Below are 22,217 nucleotides of genomic sequence, written 5' to 3' on the forward strand. Positions count from 1 at the left end.
TGAGACAGAGTCTCGCCCTGTCACCCAGGCTGGAGTGCAATGGCGCAATCTCAGCTCACTGCAACCTCTGCCTCCTGGGTTCAAGAGATTTCTCCTGTCTCAGCCTCCCGAGTAGCTAGGATTACAGGTGTGCACCACCATGCCTGGCTAATTTTTTGTGTCTTTAGTAGAGAAGGGGTTTTGCCATGTTGGCCAGGCTGGTCTCAAACTCCTGATCTCATGATTTGCCTGCCTTGGCCTCCTGAAGTGCTGGAATTACAGGCATGAACCACCATACCCGGCCCTCTTTCCTTTTAAAAAAGGCTGACTTTTGATTGTCCTTAAGATTCTTTAAAAAATAAAAATAAAAATAGGCCAGGCTCGGTGGCTTACCCCTGTAATCCCAGCACTTTGGAAGGCTGAGGCAGACGGATCACTTGAGGTCAGGAGTTCAAGACCAACCTGGCCAACATAGTGAAACCCTATCTCTACCAAAAATATAAAAAATTAGCGGCCGGGCGCAGAGGCTCACGCCTGTAATCCCAGCACTTTGGGAGGCCAAGGCAGGCAGATCACGAGGTCAAGAAATCGAGGCCATCCTGGCTAACATGGTGAAACCTTGTCTCTACTAAAAATAAAAAAATTAGCCAGGCGGGGTGGCGGGTGCCTCTAATCACAGCTACTTGGGAGGCTGAGGCAGGAGAACAGCTTGAACCTGGGAGGCAGAGGTTGCAGTGAGCCAAGATCACTCCACTGTGCTCCAGCCTGGTGACAGCGAGACTCCGTCTTAAAAAAAAAAAAATTAACTGGGTGTGATAGTGCACGCCTGTAATCCCAGCTACTTGGGAGGAGGCCGAGGTGGAAGAATCACTTGAACTGGGAAGGCAGAGGTTGCAGTGAGCCAAGATCATGCCACTGCACCCCAGCCTGGGCGACAGAGTGAGACTGTCTCAAAAAAATAAATAAATAAAATAAAAAATAAACATAGGGCTGGGTACAGTGGCTCACACCTGTAATCTCAGCACTTTTCAAGGCCGAGGCAGGCAGATTACATGAGGTCAGGAGTTTGAAACCAGCCTGGCCAACATGAAGAAACCCCCTCTCTACTAAGAAATAATAAAATAAAAATTAAAAACTTAAAAGGCTGAAACATTCCCGTGTGCGTGGACTGCATTTTGCCTGTCCGTCTGTCCGTCAGTGGCTAGACTGTTTCCAGCTCCTGGGTGCCGTGAAGGATGTGGCGGTGAAGACGGCAGCAGTAATGCCTGCTTATGTCCTGCTTGCCACGGGTTTTCAAAGAACTGCTCTTTCAGTTCAGAATATTTAAGGTGGGGCCGTTCCCAAAGGAAGCTTAGGGCATTTGCAAAAGTAACAGATGCTCTTGCAATTGATGCAGAAGGTGACAATTCTGACTGTCCCTCTAACTTGCCACTTCCCAGTGAGTCCCACCCCGCTGCCATGACGGAGGATAAAGAACCTGGATCTCAGAGCAGATTCTGGATTAGAATCCAGAGATCACAGTACTGACACCGCTCGGGGTTGCTTTGTGCCAGAACTCTTCTGAGAGCTGCGCGGGGTTGGTATTATGCATCCTGCAGCAGCCCTGAGGGAGGTGACATTGTTTTCTCTGCTCCACATGTGGGGAATGCAAGACTCCTCAGCTAGCAAGAGACGAGTTCCGATTCAGAGGCAGTCAGCCAGGTCCTCAGCCACCATCTTTACCACCTCATCACAGGGCATCAGAGTGTCACGGCAAGGCAAGGTCAAGAGAATTCACTGGAGAAGATATCACATGATGTTATATGGCTTACCACAGCCCGCATCCGGTCAGTTTGCTGAACACCTCTTTACTAAGTATTGTCAGGCACACAGGGGAGAGCAGAGACGGGCAGCTTTTAGTTTCACCCTCTTGAACAGTCATCAGAAAACAGGCTTTTTTTTTTTGAGGTGGAGTCTCGCGCTGTCGCCCAGGCTGGAGTGCAGTGGCATGATCTCGGCTCACTGCAAGCTCCGCCTGCCATGTTCACGCCATTCTCCTGCCTCAGCCTCCCGAGTAGCTGGGACTACAGGCGCCCGCCACCACGCCCGGCTAATTTTTTGTATTTTTAGTAGAGACGGGGTTTCATTGTGTTAGCCAGGATGGTCTCAACCTCCTGACCTGGGGATCCGCCTGCCTCGGCCTCCCAAAGTGCTGGGATTACAGACGTGAACCACCGCACCCCACAGAAAACAGGCATTTGTGAGTGGTTAAATGATCTGGCAATAGTTCGAGGAAGAAAAGCACTTCTTCCTATACGTAGGTCTGAGTGCCTTCAACAAATCATATTTTAATTATATTTGAACAAAATGAATCCATAAGAAAGCCTATAAAACTACACTGAGTTCAAGTACCAGAATTCGTCACGTGTCACCCTAGGACTTCTTTCCCTCCAAGCACGCTGTCCCTTGACCCTTTTTATTGAAATGAGATGGTAATGGAAGGACTTCAAGAAGCAAAAACAGTCTCTTGAGACAGAGAAAAGGGTTTCTTTACTTCCTAAGGAATGTAGCGCCTGCAACGCCCAGATATGACTCGTACAGCATTGCCCTTTGCATAGAAAAGAAGCCATGTACAAGTTCAGATGGTCCAGAGCCCCAGGTCCAGCTCAGTTCAGCCGAGAGTGGAGGAGCCGATGCAGCTGCTTCCACCAAAGCCTCACGGCACAGCAGAGCCCTGCCCCAAGTGTGTGGGGAAGTGGGTGTGGCAGAGTGACCTCTTCATCTGACTTCCTCAGGGCAGAAAATAAATGCCAGCTGTGACAATGACAGATCTCACCTTGTCTGGGATACCAAGGATCAGGTTTCTTGGAGAAACACAAGGCAAGTAAGCATGATTTCTAAGCAAGGGGCCGGGGCAAGGGATTCACATTCTTCCCTGTGCTGAGGAACAGCCTGTCTTTCCTTTGAAATGGGCAGAGCAGTGGGCATCTCTTACTCTCTGGCACAACAGTGATCAGTCTATGAGATGGGAATGTTAGCCATGCTGTCACCCAGCATATTCATTCCCTACTTTGCTCTCAAATTCCCACAAACTCAACAGCTTAAAACAGGCTTAGAACTTTGGTTCTGGTGGTCAGAAGTCCAAGACGGGTTTCCTGGGGCTAAAATCAGGGCAGCTGGGCACGGTGGCTCACACCTCTAATCCCAGCACTTTGGGAGGCCAAGGCAGGAGGATCACTTGAGGAGTTTGAGACCAGCCTGGATAACACAGAGAGGTCCCATTTCTACAAAAAATTAAAAAATAACTAGCTGGACATGGTGCCATGCACCTGTGTACTCAAAGGCTGAGGCAGGAGGATCGCTCGAGTTCAGGAGGTCGAGGCTGCAGTGAGCTGTGATTGTGTCACTGCACTCCAGTTAGGGTGACAGAGTGAAGCCCTGTCTCTATTTAAAAAAAAAAAAAAAAAGGCTGGGCACAGTGGTTCAGGCCTATAATCCCAGCACTTTGGGAAGCCGAGGCTGGCAGATCACTTGAGGTCAGGAGTTCGAGACCAGCCTGGCCCACATGGCGAAACCCTGTCTGTACTAAAAATACAAAAAAAATTGGCCAGGCGTGGTAGCAGGTGCCTGCAATTCCAGCTACTGGGGAGGCTGAGGCGGGAGAATCGCTTGAATCCAGGAGGCGGAGGTTACATTGAGCTGAAATCACGCCACTGGGCAACAGAGCAAGACTCCATCTCAAAAAAAATTAAATTAAAAAAATGAGATGGCAGCCACAGTGTTCCTGCAGCCACAGTGTTCCCACAGCCGGCTCTGGGGAGAATCCATGTCCTTCCCTTTCCAGCTTCTAGAGGCCCAGCATTCCTTGTCTCATGGCCCAGTAGCACTCCAGCCTCCACTTCCACCCCCTCATCTCCTCCCTCCCTAAGGCCTGCTGCAAGTACTCTGGGAACCCCTGGATAATCCTGAATACTCCTCCCATCTCCAGGTCCTTAATCACGTCTGCAAAGTCCCTTTTGCCATGTAAGGAAGCAGATCCACGGATTCCAGCGGTTAGCACACAGTGGGCGCATCATTTAGCGCACCACGCCCGGCCCTGGTGTCTCGAGGAGGATTCTCCCAAAGGTCTAACATAACTTGTAGAAAAAGCAGCCGACAAAACGATACAGTTGCTCACTCACTGTTACACAGCGTGCAGCAACCTCCACTCAGGCTTCAGGCCAGCCGGCAGCCATGTGGGAAGAATGTTCTGGGCCTGTTGCCTTGGCTGTTCCTGCAGCCAGCCTGCGTGGGCATCTTGAGAGCAGCCTCTCCTGCATTTATGTTTCCCCAGCACCCACGCAGTATCTAAAGCAGTGGGCAGGAGTGAGGAAGGCAGCATCGTCTGCGGTGAGAAACCAACGGGCTCAGAGCGGCTGGGGGCCCAGCATGTGTTTGGCATGGCTCTCCCAGGCAGCACTGAGCCTTCCCTTGTATACACGTGTGTCCTTGCAGGAACCAAAGCAGTCACCTCCCTCAGTAAGGAGTGCTCTTTGAAGGCAAGACCCTTACTGTGCATGTCCAAAGTATGGCTTCCTATAGGCACTCAGGTGTGAACTGAATTGAATTGAAGCTGGTTGAGGATTAGGGCAGAATTTATATATGAAAGCCAAGTTTGTAAAATTTTAATTGTTTAAATCACAATTATTTAAAACTGTTTCCTAAATTTCAGTCAAGCGTACCTGTTCTATATCATTTTTCACTTACAAGTTTTAAAGACCTATGCTTAACTTTTTTTTTTTTTTTTTTTTTTTTTTTAGAGATAGGGTCTTGCTCTGTCACACAGGCTGGAGTGCAGTGATGAAATCACAGCTCAAGACCAGCCTCACCCTCCCTTGTGAAGCATGGTGGCTCATGCCTGTAATCCTGGCGTTTTGGGAGGTCAAGACGAAAGGATCATTTGAGCCTAGGATTTCAAGACCAGCCTGGGCAACATAGCAAGACCCCATCTCTACAAAAACTTAAAATATTTGCTGAACTTGGTGATGTGTACCTGTGTCCCAGCTATTCAAGAGGCTGAGGCAAGATCCCTTGGGCCCAGGAATTCAAGACTGCAGTGAGCTGTGATCGCACCACCGCACTGCAGCTTGGATGGGTGAGACCGTATCCTAAAAAAAAAAAAAAAGATCATCTGTATCATCAGTGTTCTGCAATTTCAGGATAATGTGTCTCCACTTGGTTCTTTTTATTCATTAGATAGATTAGACACTTGATAAGTTTCTTCAACCTGGAAACATATTTCCTTAAATTCCTGGAAACTTTCTTGCATCATTTCTTTGATAATTTTCTCATTATCTTCATAAGTCTCCTGGATTGGTGTTCTAATTTTATTTTTCCTTTCCAATTTAGATTTTTTCCCTTTTATTTTCTGGACTATTTTTTTTTTTTTTTTTTTTTTTTTGAGACAGTCTTGCTCTGTCGCCCAGGCGGGAGTGCAGTGGTGCTATTTCTACTCACTGCAGCCTCTGCCTCCCAGGTTCACCCAAGTAGCTGTGATTACAGGCATGCACTACTACGCCTGGCCGAGTTTTGTATTTTTAGTATAGATGGGGTTTCACCATGTTGGCCAGTGGCCAGGCTGGTCTTGAACTCCTGACCTCAGGTGATCTGCCAGCCTTGGCCCCTCAAAGTGCTGGGATTACAGGAGTGAGCCACTGCGCCCAGCCTAATCACCTCAGTTTTATATCCCAACCTTTCAGCTGATTTTTTTTCTGTGTTCTTCTTTTGCTGGAGTGCAGTGGCACGATCTCAGCTCACTGCAACCCCCCGTTCCCAGGTTCAACTGATTCTCCTGCCTCAGCCTCCTGAGTAGCTGGGATTACAGGTGCCCGCCACCACACCCAGTGAATTTTTGTATTTTTTTTTAGTAGAGATGGGGTTTCACCATGTTGGCCAGCCTGGTCTCGAACTACTCACCTCAGGTGATTGCCTGCCTTGGCCTCTCAAAGTGCTGGGATTACAGGTGTGAGCCACCGTGCCCAGCCTTCTGTGTTCCTCTATTCTTCATTTCCAAGCATCCCTTCCCAGCTGTTTTTCTCATTCTGAGACCACTCCTCCTTGGTAGTATTCCATTGTTTCATAAGCATAATATCCTTTAAGATCTTAGCTACCTAAATTTGGAAATCTTGTATCTCATATGCTGTTTCTGAGTTAGTTTTTTTCTGTTTATTCATTTGTTTTGGTCTCCTTTTTCTTTCTTTTTTCTTTTCTTTTTTGTTTTGAGACGGAGTTTTGCTCTGTCACCCAGGCTGGAGAGCAGTGGTGTGATCTCGACTCACTGCAAGCTCCGCCTCCCGGGTTCACTCACACCATTCTCCTGCCTCAGCCTCCTGAGTAGCTGGGACTACAGGCGCCCACCACCACACCCAGCTAATTTTTTGTATTTTTAGTAGAGACGGGGTTTCACTGTGGTCTCGATCTCCTGACCTCGTGATCCGCCCGCCTTGGCCGCCCAAAGTGCTGAGATGACAGGCGTGAGCCACCGCACCCGGCCTTGGTCTTTTTTTCTTTTTAGAGACAGGGTCTTGCCATGTTACCCAGGCTGAACTGCAGTAGCTATTCACAGATCTCACTCATCAGCATGGGAGTTCTGACCTGCTCCATTTCCACCTGGGCTGATTCACTCCTCCTTAGGCAACCTAGTGCTCTGCTTCTCCCAGGACATCACCACAGTGGTGCATTAAGCGTGGATATCCAACTAGCAAAGCACACTACAGCCCCGAACTCCTGGGCTCAAGCAATTCTCTCACCTCAGCCTCCCCAGCAGCTGGGACTACGCGGGTGTACCACTATGCCCGGCTCTATCTTTCTTGACTAGGATTTCCTCAAATGTCTGTTGATCCTTGGTGGTTCATTAATTTTTAAGAATCTGTGCTACTAAGACATTCTTTGGAAGCTTAGTGTGGGCTGCACATGTTAAATGGTGCCTTCACTGTAGGCCAAGCAAGCAGAGACCCACTTTTGTTGCGGATCGCACGTTATCAAAAAGTGGGGTGTAAGGCCGGGTGCAGTGGCTCATGCCTGTAATCCCAGCACTTTGGGAGGCCAAGGTGGGAGGATCACTTGAGCCCAGGAGTTCAAGGTCTCTCTTTTTTACTGGGCAACACAAACCCATGTCTCTACAGAAAATACAGAAATTAGTGGAGTATGGTGGCACATGCCTGTAGTTCCAGTTACTCTGGAGGCTGAGGCAGGGGAATCACTTGAGCCCAGGAGTTGGAGGCTGCAGTGAGCTGTGATTGCACCATTGCACTCCAGCCTGGGCAGCAGAGTGAGACCCTGTCTCTTAAGAAAAAAAAAAAAACAGTAAAAAAACTTTTTTTTTTTTTTTCCAGACAGAGTCTCGTACTGTTGCCTGGGCTAGAGTGCAGTGACACAATCTCAGCTCACTGCAACCTCCGCCTCCTGGGTTTAAGTGATTCTCCTGCCTCAGCCTCCCAAGTGTGGGATTACAGGCACCCACCATCACGCCCAGCTCATTTTTTCTATTTTTAGTAGAGATGGGGTTTCACCATGTTGGCCAGGCTGGTCTCAAACTCCTGACCTCGTGATTTGCCCACCTCGGCCTTCCAAAGTGCTGGGATTACAGGCGTGAGCCACTGTGGCCCAGCCCATTTTTTTTTTTTTTTTTTTTTTTTTTTTGAGACAGAGTCTCACTCTGTTGCCCAGGCTGGAGTGCAGTGGCACAATCTCGGCTTACTGCAGCATCCCGTTTTCAAGCGATTCTCCTGGCTCAGCCTCCTGAGTAGCTGGGATTACCAGTGTGCGCCACTATACCCTAATTTTTTGTATTTTTAGTAGAGATGGGGTTTCACTGTGTTGGCCAGGCTGGTCTCGAACTCCTGACCTCAAGTGATCAGCCTGCCTCAGCCTCTCAAAGTGCTGGGATAACAGGCATGAGCCACTGCTCCTGGCGTAAAAAAATACATTAAAAAAAATATATTTTTTCTTGGGCTGGTCAGTTTCCACATAGGAATCCTTTAGTTCTTGTCGGGGCATTGGAGGAAGGGTGGTAGTGGTAGCTGAGCATGGAATGAGCCTAGTGGCCAACATTCTTGTGACTAACCGGATGAAAGGGATTAGAGGTCCTACTCTTCCTTATGTGAACTCCGTATAATCCCGTCTTTATTACTGCATCCCGATCCGAGCTATGCTTGGTGTCCTCAAATCCAGAATCCTCCTGTTCAAGTCCCCTGGAATGGCCTTTCTCTTAGTGCTCCACGGTGATGAAAGTGAGCTAATCCCCTGAACATATGCGTGAGAAAGGAAATGTGGAAGGCAACCTTTTCCTCTAAATGCTCCTGCTTTCAGTCCCACAGCTCTCAGACAGGAGGCTAGCGCTGCCAACTCCCAGACTCTTCCAGACTCACTGGATTAAATGAACTTGCTTCTTGGTTTCCTTCTAAATAGGCACTGGTGTTCCATTTTCTCAGGTTGATAAAGATCTGATTTCCAGTTTTCAAACTTTTGTTAACTGATTTATCTGCTGTCATTTCTTTTTTTTTTTTTTTTTTTTTGAGACGAGTCTCTGTCGCCCAGGCTGGATCAGATGGCCGATCTCAGCTCACTGCAACCTCCGCCCGTCCCAGGTTTACGCATTACTCCTGCGTCAGGCCAAAACGAGTAGCTGGACTACAGGCCGCCGCCACCTCGCCCAGCTAGTTTTTGTATTTTTTTAGTAAGAGACGGGGTTCACCAGTTAGCCAGGATGGTCTCAATCTCACTGACTCGTGATCCACCCGTCCTCGGCCTGCCCAAAGTGCTGGGATACAGGCTGAGCCACCCGCGCCCGGCCCTTTTTTTAAAATTATTTATTTATTTTATTTATTTTTGAGACGGAGCCTTGCTCTGTCGCCAGGCTGAGTGCAGTGGTCTGTATCTTTGGCCTCACTGCAAGCTCCGCCTCTCAGTTCGACGGCCATTCTCGCTGCCTCAGCCTCCCGGTAGCTTGGGAACTACAGGCGCCCGCCACCTCGCCCTGGCTAATTTTGTTGTAGTTTTTAGTAGAACGGTTTCACCGTTACCAGGATGGTCTCGATCTCCTGACCTCCGTGATCCACCCCCTCGGCCTCCCAAAGTGCGAGATTACAGGCGTGAGCCACCGCGCTGGACGCCTGTCGTTTCTTCTTATGGACTCAACTATGTCCTTGTGGATTTTCCATTTTGTTTTTTATTTTTTTTAGCTGGGAGTGCAGTGTGCGATCTCAGCCTCACTGCAGCGCTCTGCCTCTCCAGTTCCAGAGATTCTCCTGCCTCAGCCTTGGGTATGGGATTACAGGCCGTGTACCACACGCCTGGCTATTTTTGTAGTTTTTAGTAGAGACGGGGTTTCACCATGTGGCCCAGTAAACTGGTTTCAAATTCCTGACCTCAGGGTGAATCCACCCGCCTCGGCATTCCCAAATGCCTGGGATTACAGACATACACTGAACTGGCCCCAATTGTTTTTTGTTGTTTTTTCAGACAGAGTCTCGCTCTGTCACCTCAGACTGGAGTACAGAGGCACATCCTGGCTCACTGCAACCTCGCCTCCGGGTTCCAAGCGATTATCCTACCTCAAGGCTCCTGAGTAGCGGGGAATACAGGCGCACACCTACCGATGCCCAGGCTAATTTTTTGTAATTTTCAGTAGTGAGGGAGTTTCACCATGTTGGTCAGGCTGGTCTCGAACCCTGACCTCAGGTGACCACCCACCTTGGCCTCTCCAAAGTGCTGGGATTACGAGGCGTAGCCACGTGGCTGGCCAATTTTCCTTTTTTTATATTATTTATTTTTTTTTGAAGACAGGGCAAGCGTCCAGCAATGGGTAAGTCGTGGGTCGGTCGACACAGGGAGGCGCTCGTCCCCCCCCCTGGAAAGGAACCCAGGCCTAACGCGGTCCCTCTGAGGACCGCTGCATAAGCGAAACGCGCCGGCCACAGAGGGACTGCCCCGCCAGGAGAGGCCTGACCAGAAGTAACACCCGGCCGAACCTGAAACGCACTTCATGCCGCTTGGAACCGCACACCAGGAACGGCGCCGACGGAAAAATTTAATTTCGGGGTTCTGCACCAAAACATTATCATTTAAACAAATCCGCGCGCGGTTTCCCAGCTCAACCGTAACCCAGGGCCCCAAGTCTCTCTCCGCGTCTCCGCCCCTCACCCAGCTTGGGCCTGGGCAGCGCTTCCGGGTGGCGGAACCTATCTGGAAAGCGCCGCGCCGCCCTCCCAGCGTCCCTACAGCCCCCCCCGCACCTGCGCGAACCGGCGTTCGCGGAGCACTCAGTGACGGACGGAAGAGTGACGGGGGAGCGGCTCCGCGAAAGACACCCCTTAGCTGAAGGCGCCCCGCGCCCCGCCGCGCCCCAGGAGGCGGGACTTCCGCCCCGCCTCCCGGAAGCGCCTGCCCGGGAAGTTGTCCCCTCGCAGGAAGCGCCCGTCGGGCCGTGGGCGCCCTGCGCGGGCCGGCGCGGGAGCGGCGGCATGGCTTCGGCAGGCGCTGCAGCTGGCGGCCTGCCGGGCATGGCCGGGGGCCTCGGCCGCCGTGCTCTTCTCGGCCGTGGCTGTAGGGAAGGCCGCGCGCGGGCGGGGGACGCGGAGCCACGCCCGGCTGAGCCGCCGGCCTGGGCGGGGGGCGCGCGGCCGGGCCCTGGCGTCTGGGACCCCAACTGGGACAGGTGCGCTCGGGGCTGGGGTCTGGATGGGGGTCAGGGCTGGTGTTGCCGTTGGGATCGGGATCGGGACCAGGACCAGGGTCGGGATCGGGACCAGGTTCAAGGTTGCAATCGAGTCGGGATCTGGGGTCGCCGTCCGCTTCCCCCGGCGAAGGAACCGCCTTCCGGGGCCGCTCTGCGCTGAGGGCTCTGGGGGCGGCGCGCCCTTCCCGCCGGCTTCTGTGGGCCGAGCTCCGCTTACTCGTTGCCCTTCTCTCCGCCCCTGCGAGTCCGCCGTGGGTGCCGTCGCCGGAGCGCGGGCCGGGGCGAGGCTGGGGTGGAAGCCGGGCATCCTCCAGGGGCGTTTGCAGGAGCGCGCCCGTGAGCCGCGTGCGGTTAATGAGCGTTTGAAATATGGCCCTTGTGATTCCTGAAGGGAATGCTTAGTTTACGTCAATTTAAACTTAAGCAGGGCCGGGTGCGGTAGCTCACGCTTGTAATCCGGGCGTTTGGGAGGCCGAGGCCGGAGGATCGCTTGAGCCCAGGAAGTTGAAACCGGCCTGGGCAACATAGGGAGACCCCCATCTCTACAAAAAATACAAAATAAGTTAGCCGAGCGAGGTGGCGCGCGCCTGTGGTCCCAGCTACTCGGGAGGCTGAGGCAGGAGGATCCCTTGAGTCCAGGGGTCCCAGGCTGCAGTGTGAGCCGAGATCCCGCCACTTCACTCCAGCCTAAGCAACAGAGCCTGTCTCAAAGGAAAAAAAAAAATAGTGCAGGTTTTTAACATTGGTTATGTGTTGAAATAGTATTTTTAGCATATTGAATTAAAAGTATGATCGAAATTCACCTGTTTCTTTTTAATGTTGCTGTTAGAAAATGTATAATTTTCACATGTTGCTGGCATTCTGTTTCTGTCGGCCAGGACTGCTCTCGAGGCAAGGATGGTTTGCCCAGTCCTAACTGCTCCTTATACTCAGTACTCTGAGAAGAGGGCACAGAATTATACTACTGTGGTTGTGTTAAGTACTTTATATTAATTTTTTTCTTTTGTTAACCTTATTTCCTCTATTAGCATCATACACTAAGCGTGGTGTATATATCAGAATTAACGAGTCGTAACCCATACATTATTACTAAGGTTCATGCTTCACTGAGATTTCCTCAGCTTTACCTGCTGTTCTGTTCTAGGATCCCACACGACAAGCAGTCTTCATGCCTCCTCAGGCACGTTTTGGCGGTGACAATTTCTCAGACTTGTTTCGATGATCATCACTGTTTGAGGCGTCCTGGTCAGGGGTTTTATAGAAGGTTCCTCAACTGAGATTTGTCTGAAGGTTTTCTCATGATTAGATGGGAGTTGTATTCTTTTTCTTTCTTTTCTGTTTGAGACGGATTTTCGCTCTTGTTTCCCAGGCTAGAGTGCAATGGCGCAATCTTGGCTCACTGCAACCTCCACCTCCCGGGTTCAAGCGATTCTCCTGGCTCAGCCTCCCGAGTAGCTGGGATTACAGGCATGCACCACCACGCCAGCTAATTTTGTGTTTTTAGTAGAGACGGGGTTTCTCCATGTCGGTCAGGCTGGTCTTGAAATCCCGACCTCAGGTGATCCACCCACCTCGGCCTCTGAAAGTGCTGGGATTACAGGCATGAGCCACCATGCCCAGCCCATTAAATTCTTTTTTAAAAATCAGTAAAATATTCTGAATTTCTTAGGCCTTTTTAAGGAAAGAGATTAATCTAAGGTTAAAGAACTTGAAATAGGTTGGGTGCAGTGGCTCACACCTGTAATCCCAGCACTTTGAGAGGCTGAGGTAGGCGGATCACTTGAGGTCAGGAGTTCAAGACCACCCTGGCCAACATGGTGAAAGTCTTTTAGTGAAGTCTGTCTTTACTAAAAATACAAAAAAATTAACCAGGCATGGTGGCACACACCTGTAGTCCTAGCTGCTCAGGAGGCTGAGGCAGGAGAATCACTTGAATCCAGGAGGTGGAGGCTGCAGTGAGCCCAGATTGTGCCACCGCACTCCAGCCTGGGCGACAGAGTGAGACTCTGTCTCAAAAAAAAAAAGCAAAAAAACTTGAAGTAGAACCGGGAACTGAGCCCAGCCTTTCTCTTTTAAGCAGGTGTTCTGTATTTGCTTGCCATGTCTGGGGAGAAGTGAATTGGGCCTTGTGGGCTGGGAAAGGCTCATACAGACAGAAGGCATGAGCAACTGCAGGAAGGTGCTAGAAGACAGCGTGTTTCCTCTTGAGTCTCATGTGTCCATGCTGTAAAGTTCCAGAGCCTCATCTGGTGAAATCTCCAGCTTCTTCCTGGAGGTCTCATGCAGTGCATGGCTTCCTGTCTCTGTGCCTATAGCTCCCAAATATTTTCTCTGGCTCACCCTGACTCCCCCATACCTGCCAATTTGAGTCTTGGCCTGGTTTATGACAGGCCCCCAGGTCAGCGCAGCCTGAACAGAGCCCTTGAGTCACGACGGTGCCCTTCCACAACTTCCTTTTCTGCCACTGTCTCTGAGTAAATACCAGCAGGTTCCACTTTTGCTATTCCCAGCTCTGCCCTGTTGAACTTTTTTTGTTGCTGTTCAGACAGGGTCTCGCTCTGTTGCCCAGGCTGGAGCACAGTGCACTGCAGTGGCAAGATCATGGCTCCCTCCCAGGCTCAAGTGATCCTCCCACCTCAGCCTCCTGAGCAGCTGGGACTACAGCTGCGGACCACCTTGCCCAGCTAACTTTTTAATTTAATATTTTTGTAGAGACAGGGCACCCCTATGTTGCCCAGGCTAGTCTTGAACTCCTGGGCTTCAGTGATCTGACCTCCCAAAATGCTGGAATCCGCTCTTTTTCAGATTTCAGCAGCTCTGGAACAGGACTTCATAATGGGAATGGTTTCTTCCTCGCTATCTGATGTGACAGTCACTATCCCATGTGGCTGCTGAGTGTTTGTTTATTTTCTGAGGTGGAGTCTGGCTGCGTCGCCCAGGCTGGAATGCAGTGGTGCAATCTCAGCTCTTTGCACCCTCCGCCTCCCGGGTTCAAGCGATTCTCCTGCCTCAGCCTCCCAAGTAGCTGGGATTTCAGGTCTGTGCCACCAAGCCCGGCTGATTTTTTCCATTTTTAGTAGAGATGGGATTTTGCCATGTAGGCCAGGCTAGTCTCGAACTCCTGACCTCAGTTGATCTGCCCGCCTCAGCCTCCCAAATGCTGGGATTACAGGTGTGAGCCACTGCACCCGGTCCTGAGGGTCTAAAATGTGCTTAGTATGACTGAGGACATGATGTTTTCATTTTATTTAATTTTGCTTAAATTTTTAATTGAAACATCCTCATAGCTGGTGGCTGCTGTTGGGCATTGCAGTTCTAGGCTCTGCTGAAGCATCATGGTCAGGGAGGCTGTCCTGGTCCCGCGGACACTTCCCACCTGCCCACGCATAGCCAATGTCCTCATTCCTAGCCTGGCGTTTTCCGTACCCACAGGTGCATTCTGGGTGGTCTGTCTCCTGCCTCTCCTTATTAGATGCACAGGGCTTTGCTTATCTGTTGTGCTTTTCAGCACATAACGCAGAACAGGCCTGGAACTAGCTTTGTGGGAGGGAGAGTAGCGGTATGCTCAGAGAGGCCTCCCCAGGCTCTGCCGAGGTCCTTGTCTTCTCTCCATGCTCTTCCCAAATAGTCTGACAATCTGGAAAGAACATCTTGTCAGAAAAACTCAAACTTGGGAACAGAGGTCACCAGGACCTATCTTGTATTTCAACATCAGGCGAGAACCGCTGTCTCTGATCAACCTGCGGAAGAGGAATGTGGAATCTGGGGAAGAAGAGCTGGCGTCCAAGCTGGACCACTACAAAGCCAAGGCCACACGGCACATCTTCCTCATCAGGCACTCCCAGTACCATGTGGATGGCTCCCTGGAGAAGGACCGCACTCTGACCCCGCTGGGTATGTGGCAAGTCAGACCCTCTGCGACCCCCTGGGTGTGTGACGGGGTCAGACCCTCCGGGGACGCCCTTGGGGATGTGACAGGTGCATATCCTCTGCTGGTGCCTTGGTTACGTGACTGGATGCAGCTCCTCTGCAGACCCCTTCAGTCAGCTTTCTTGAAAGTGTTTGGGGCACTGGGTCTCCTGGGGCCCATGTCTGAGGCCATCACCCCTGAATCACACATTGACATTACCAGTAACTGTCTGCTGAACTTGGGAAGAAGACAAGCTTTTAAAAACGTCTTTACCTTGGCCAGGCGTGGTGGCTCACACCTGTAATCCCAACACTTTGGGAGGCCAAAGCAGGCGGATCACCCGAGGTCAGGAGTTCGAGACCAGCCTGGCCAACACGGCGAAACCTCGTCTCCTGTAAACATACAAAAATTAGCCAGGTGTGGTGGCAGGCAGCCGTAATCCCAGCTACTCAGGAGGCTGAGGCAGAATTGCTTGACCCTGGGAGGTGGAGGTTCCAGTGAGCCAAGATTGCACCACTGCACTCTAGCCTAGGTGACGGAGCAAGATTCCATCTCAAAAAAAAAAAAAAAAAGTCCTTACCTTTTAGCAAATGTTGGACCTATCTTGTTTGCATGAGACCAAATTCGGTGCATATTCTAGCAGGGGTTTTGTGCCTGCTCGACGCCTTGGAAAGCCGCATAGCTTGTGCCCTCAGCTGCTCACCTGGACCTGCTGCCAAAGACCCTTCTCTTCTGCACTCACAGGCCTGCTGCCTGGCGTCTGCTTTTTTTTTTTTTTTCTTCTTCTTCAGAGAGAGTCCTGCTTTGTTGCCCAGGCTGGAGTGCAGATGTGATCATGGCCCACTGCATGGGTTCAAGCGATTCTCCTGCCTCAGCCTCCCAAGTAGCTGGGATTACAGGTGCCCACCACCACAGGTGGCTTTTTTTTTTTTTTTTTTTTTTTTTGTATTTTTAGTAGAGACGGGGTTTCACCATATTGGCCAGGCTGGTCTCAAACTCCTGACCTTGTGATCCGCCCGCCTTGGCCTCCCAAAGTGCTGGGATGACAGGTGTGAGCCACCGCACTCAGCCTGGCATCTGTCTCTCAATGCCCTGGTCAACAGGCAAGACATGATCCCGCCTGTCCCCACTGGCAGACGCTGCATAGACAGCGCCCAGAAGGGTCCTTCCACCCTGTCCTTGTGTTCCTGTGCAGGTGGATCTGCAGGAGAGATGCCTAGAGAAGGAAATGTGGGATAGGCTAAGGTAGAGTTTACACTTTGAAAAGTTCTTTAAATGGGATAGTGTCTGTTCATGCACATATTAAAAGTTCAGATGGTAAAAATGTGCAGGGCTGTCCTCCACAGATGCTCCCTCAGCCCCCAGAACTGTCGCGGCTGCTTGTATAGAAAGTGGAGTGACAGACGCAGCTGTGGCTGCATCCAGTGGACTCGGCTTTCCCGAGGGCCTTTTCACCTGGATGCCAAAGCTCACAAGAGAAAAGGTGCCTGCACTGGTGTCCGGCCCCCATGTAGCAGCTCGGGATGTTCAGGTCCTGCTCTGTTGGCCTCCGTCATGGCGTGTGCCTGGTGGACCCTGAGGCTCAGGTTTTGGGCATAGTTAAGTGAGGGTGAGGAGAGGACTCAGAAACCACCAGCCACTGTCCGTTTTCCTGCCATTGATGGAATCGGATGCTTTTTTTTTTCCTGTATGGGGGTGAAGACAGTTGAGTGCCAGCCCCTCAGGCCCAAGCCTAGGGAGGGCAGGAGCCATGGGATGCACTTGCTGACTGATGCGGGCTCGTGCTTGTGGGTGGAGGAGGGCGCGTTTGCGGGCGGAGGAGGGGATGCGGGTGCGGCACTGTGTGTGTCACCCTCCAGGTCGGGAGCAGGCTGAACTCACTGGGCTCCGCCTCGCAAGCTTGGGGTTGAAGTTTAATAAAATCGTCCATTCCTCTATGACCCGCGCCATAGAGACCACTGATATCATCAGCCGGCACCTGCCAGGTAAGTGCTGGGCACGGGGCCTCCATGCTTGCAGCAGTGGACGGCTCGTGGCAGGGCCCCGGCCTGAGCTCCTGGCCACTGGGAGGTCACAGCATCTCTGCCGGCAGGGCCGCCGCACCCAGGGCTTCACTGTGCTTCTCCCCAGGCGTCTGCAAAGTCAGCACAGACCTGCTGCGGGAAGGCGCCCCCATCGAGCCAGACCCGCCTGTGTCTCACTGGAAGCCAGAAGCTGTGGTAAAAACCTCCCCAGGGAGCAGCTGTGTCACCCCCTGCCTTCCCTGGGCAAAGCAGCCCTGCGGGGCTCACCGTCCACCACATGTCCAGCCGTCCCACGGGCTTCCCCAGGCAGCGATAGGGTCTGTCCTCCTGATGCCCACCTTGCCCGTGGACTTCCACACTGACTGTTCCTCACTCTGCCCCCAGCAGTATTACGAAGACGGAGCCCGGATCGAGGCCGCCTTCCGGAACTACATACACCGCGCAGATGCCAGGCAGGAGGAGGACAGTTATGAGATCTTTATTTGTCACGCCAACGTCATCCGCTACATCGTGTGCAGGTAGGCAGCCACCGTGCTGGTTGTGGCCAAAATAATTTCACACCTAGAGAAAAGCACTGTGCTGTTCCGGCCGGCGCCGCAGGGCAGCCCTGCGGAGGCTTGGGAAGCAGCCTGAGGGTGGCCATGCCACCCGCGTGGGTGGCTCAGAGGCGGTGATGGCAACACCAGGCTTTTCCGCAAATGCGAATTGTGCCTAAGAAGTGCATGAAGATGCCACGGCGGATAGATCTCATCTCCGTTCTTCGCATTCCCAGAAAGGGACCTGTTCCACTAACTGGCTGCTCCCTGTTTTTTTTATACGGGAAAAGCAGAAATTAAATTGTGTTTACTCGTAAGAAGTCAGCGTTTTTCTGATTTGTGCAAATCTTGAGTTGGGGTTGGGCCCCTGTCCTAAAGAGGGCAGGTCCCCAAGTGTGATGGCTCGATTCACGTCGATCCCAGCCAGATCCTCCCCGAGAAGCCCCGATTGAAGATAGGAGCAGCTCGGCTTATGTGTACCCAGCCCTGAGGCTGCTCTGAGACCTCTGAGGGGCTCAGCCCCCGTCTGTAAAACAGAGCCCCCCGCCCCAACCCAGCCCGTTTTAAGAACATAGTCCCCTGGCTCTGGCCCAGCCCATTTTTTTATTTATTTATTTATTTATTTATTTATTTATTTATTTATTTATTGAGACGGAGTCTCGCTGTGTTGCCCAAGCTGGAGTGCAATGGCGTGATCTTGGCTCACTGCAAGCTCCGTCTCCTGGGTTCATGCCATTCTCCTTCTTCCTCAGCCTCCCAAGTAGCTGGGACTACTACAGGCGTCCACCACCACGGATGGCCAATGTTTTGTGTTTTTAGTAGAGACGGGGTTTCACTGTGTTGGCCAGTATGGTCTCGATCTCCTGACCTCCTGATCTGCCCGTCTCAGCCTCCCAAAATGCTGAGGTTACAGGTGTGAGCCACCGCGCCCGGCCTAGCCCAGCCCAGCCTGTTTTAAGGACAGAGCCCCCGGCTCTAACTTGCTCTCTCTCTTTTTCTCCCCCTCTCTCCCCAGAGCGCTGCAGTTCCCTCCCGAAGGCTGGCTCCGGCTGTCCCTTAACAACGGCAGCATCACCCACCTGGTGATCCGACCCAATGGCCGAGTTGCGCTCAGGACCCTCGGGGACACGGGGTTCATGCCTCCCGACAAGATCACCCGGTCGTGAGGGCACCGCAGGGCTCCGGCCTCTCCTTCCCTCTGTCCTCCCTGCACAGGCCGGACGCACTTACGTTTTGTTCCCGAGGAGACAGGTGGAAAAGTAGAAACAATGCTGCATCTGGGGAGTGACTTGTGGCCAGGCTGAGAAGGGGAGAGTTGGGATCAGACAGCCTGACTTCTCTGCAGGGTTTCATACCTGACCAGGAACCCCCAGGATGGCGTGGGGTTTAAGGCGAAGACCTTTCATGCAGAAGTCAGGCCTGTTGTGGGGACCTGAACGAGGCCTGACGCAGACCACCACGTGCGCAGCCGCGGCTGACCTGTACCAAGGGTCCATGCTGCGTTGGCAAAACCAGTCAGGCATGAGGGTGACTGAGGCACACGGATGACATGGAGGGCACCCAGGTTCTGTTCACAACTCACTTCACCTCATACATCCTTTTAATTTCTTAAAACCCTCTTGTCATTTGAATATTTGTCGATTAAAGATTTTCTGGATGGGCACAGTGGCTCACACCTGTATTCCCAGCTACTCAGGAGGCCAAGGTGGGAGGATCTCTTGAGCCCAGGAGTTTTAAGACCAGCCTGGACAAGGCAACATAGCGAGACCCTGTCTCTACTAAAAATAAAAAAGTTAGCTGGGCGTGGTGGTGGGCATCTATAGTCCCAGCTACTTGGGAGGCTGAGGTGGGTGGATCACTTGGGCCCAGGAGTTGGAAGCTGCAGTGAGCTGTGATTTGTGTCACTACCCTCCAGCCTGGGCAACCAAGGGAGACAAAGCAATTTTTTTTTTTTTTTGAAATGGAGTTTCACTCTTGTTGTCCAAGCTGGAGTGCAGTGGCGGGATCCTGGCTCACTGCAACCTCTGGCCTCCTGGGTTCAAGTGATTCTCCTGTCTCAGCCTCCCAAGTAGCTGGGATTACAGGCGCCCACCACCACACCCGGCTAATTTTTGTATTTTTAGTAGAGACGGGGGTTTCACCACGTTGGCCAGGCTGGTCTCGAACTCCTGACCTCGTGATCTGCCTGCCTTGGCCTCCCAAAGTGCTGGGATTACAGGCGTGAGCTACCGCACCCGGCCGGGGATTAAAATATTTAAACATGTTGTGTGTACCCAGATATTATGTTAATTTAGGAAAAACTACAATTTCTATGAAGTGGTTGTGACTATTTTCTGTAGTTGATACAATTGGGATATCTGATCTATTTCTCTGTCTACTTTGGAAATGATTGCATAATAAAATTTTACTGTTTTTCTTAAAAGGACTAGTGACTGTGTTAAAAACAGGAAACTTCGGCCGGGCACGGTGGTTCAAACCTGTAATCCCAGCACTTTGGGAGGCCAAAGTGGGCAGATCACGAGGTCGGAAGTTCAAGACCAGCCGGACCAACACGGTGAAACCCCGTCTCTACTAAAAATACAAAAATTAGCCAGGCGTGGCGGGCGCCTGTAATCGCAGCTACTCGGGAGGCTGAGGCAGGAGAATCGCTTGAACCCGGGAGGCAGAACTTGCAGGGAGCCGAGATCACGCCACTGCACTCCAGCCTGGGCAACAGAGCGAGACATCATCTAAAAAGAAAAAAAAAGGAAACTTGTGCAGTGTGAGCAACGATGGTGCCACCAGAACCCTTTGCACAGGGTCCTGTCTCCCCATGGTTGACACCTCTGCCTGCGTCGCACCAGCTGCCTGCTCAGAGGACTTCCGCCAGCAGCCTGGGCCCTCTCCGAATCCCTGACCAGGACGGCAAGACTGACCAATGGCTGTGGAGACAACAGCCACAGCAACCAAACGCCATTGTCTAGGAACAGTTTGATAAGCCAGGGCTGCGCCAACTTCAAAAACAAATACCAGGCACGCTCACGCTTGACCTCAGACAGGAGCAAGGCTCTCGAGGAGGGAGTCCGGGATGCTCTTAAGTCAGCTGCACGGGGCGCCCACGCCACAGTCCCACGTGGGGCCTTTCGGGGCGGGGCGGCGCTGCAGGGCTGAGCCTTTGTTTTGCTTGGGGCCCCGGCTCCTCTGTAAAGTGGGAAAGCTTGGAGGTGGGAGCGGGGCCAGCACGCCTGGCACCAAGGCAGTGCTCAGAGCAGGCACAGGGTTGCTGGGCGGCAAAGCTCATCACAATGTGGAATGACCCCACATCAGCTGGCCCTGACCCCCACCCAGCCCACGGCTACTCCCGTCGCTCACGTCCTAGACCTGAGTCCCACTCACATGAAGATCTGGACAGACTGCCAGGTCTAAAGGGGGAAGGGGAAGGGAGACCGTGAGCAGTTTTCAATGCATCACGAGAAACCAGTGACCCAGAAGTCTTCAAATGCTTATGCAAAAAAAAAAAAACCGAAAAGAAAACCTGATGATGCTGCTTAAGTCAGATTTGAAGTCAAGGATTTTGAAAAGTTAAGCCACAAACTCAGTGTGTGACTCATTCTTTAAGAGCACACGGCAATGACAACCTGTATTCTTGTTTTTCAAGTCTACAGCCCTTGGTATTCCCAGGCAGCCTCCAATCCAAGTCCTACCCAGGCCCTGCTTGTCTGCCCAGATCAGAGACTTCGGGATGTGTTCAGGGTAGTGTGGCCGTAGATGATTACCTAAGTTTCTTGAATATGAAACTTTAAATAACTTCTTTCTAGAGTAAATTCCCAGCAAACTTTTTTTTGAGACATAGTCTTGCTCTGTCACCCAGGCTGGAGTGCAGTGCCATGATCTCGGCTCACTACAACTTCCGCTTTCCAGGCTCGAGCCACTTGGGAGGCTGATTCTCATGTCTCAGCCTCCCAAGAGGCTCGTTCTACAGGCGTGCATCACTGCACCTGGCTCATTTGCGCATTTTTAGTAGAGATGGGTTTCACTATGCTGGCTAGACTGGTCTGGAGCTCCCTGTCCTCAGTGATCCGTCCCACCTCGGCCTCCCAAAGTGCATGAGCCACTGTGCCTGGTAGACTTTTCCCTTCTAGAATACCTGCTGTTTAAGTGGTTCTTACTTGGCCTTTTCCAGTCTTCTGCATTTGGGACAGACGTAGACTAGCAAAGTGAGGATGGCTCCCGGTTTGGCTGGTTGCTGGTGGGGGTCTCATTTCTGAATGCTGGACTCAGGGCAGGCATGGCTGGGGAGAAGGCAGGGAGGGGCAGGCAGGAGATGGGAGTGGAGGGAGCTGGCCCATGCCAGGGCGGACCCCAGGGACCTTCAGCACACGAGTGTGCATGTTGTGAACGCCCGCACGGAGGGAGCCGTGTGAGGGGGGCATTTCGACTGGGCCAGTTACAGGGGCCCAGTGACGTCAATTATGGAAACCGTCCCCCGGTTTGGGACAGGCTGAAGACAGACTGAAGACTTCTCACATGTTAGTAACGATACCCTCACTCTGGCCAAAGTGAAAACTGCACACAAGAAGCTCAGTGAGACTGGTGGGAATGGCATGCCACCAACTGGCAGCCAGCTGCCAGGGGCCATCATGCCAACGTTGATCCCAAAGCCTTTTCTTGAGACAGCTGAGGAAGGAGCATTGGCAGGGCAATCTGCAGCTGGAGCAGTCACAGGGTTTCCAACCACGACAAGCAGACGCCTGCGCCCTGCATGCACAGCCCGGCCCCAACAAGGGTTCCGCCGTTAGCCCTTCCTGGGAAAGCCCTGCAGGCTTCTGGAAACATCCAGACGACTCTAGAGGACCCAGCTGTGGTCCCTGCCATGGCGCCGCTGGCACGCCCATGGCTGGTATGCAGCACCATGGCTGCTTTTACCCCAGAAATGAGCAGCAGACTCCCCGGGCGCCTTCCTCACAGCTGCCACCACACTGAAGCAGGGCACTTTCCAACCAAAGCCACCACAGCAACTGTTAATGTCACCAAGGTTCCCACTGCCAAGAGCAAAGAGAAAATCTTTTTTTTTTTTTTTTTTTTTTTTTTTT

The 22,217-nt window shown here is 52.1% G+C and overlaps 1 protein-coding gene across 1 annotated transcript; it reads left to right on the forward strand.

The window, feature by feature from the left end:
• Positions 1-9,798: 9,798 nt before the first annotated feature.
• On the forward strand, positions 9,799-18,808 carry PGAM5 (PGAM family member 5, mitochondrial serine/threonine protein phosphatase). The gene is given in 9 exon segments (XM_017895630.1): positions 9,799-9,802; positions 10,145-10,262; positions 10,347-10,563; positions 10,566-10,654; positions 14,391-14,569; positions 16,445-16,570; positions 16,716-16,804; positions 16,994-17,127; positions 18,161-18,808. Coding segments are annotated over 9 exon segments (1,107 nt in total). The 3' UTR covers positions 18,312-18,808.
• Positions 18,809-22,217: the final 3,409 nt, after the last annotated feature.

This window comes from Rhinopithecus bieti, unplaced genomic scaffold, assembly GCF_001698545.2.
Source record: "Rhinopithecus bieti isolate Rb0 unplaced genomic scaffold, ASM169854v2 scaffold_27038, whole genome shotgun sequence".
Taxonomy (NCBI): Eukaryota; Metazoa; Chordata; class Mammalia; order Primates; family Cercopithecidae; genus Rhinopithecus; species Rhinopithecus bieti.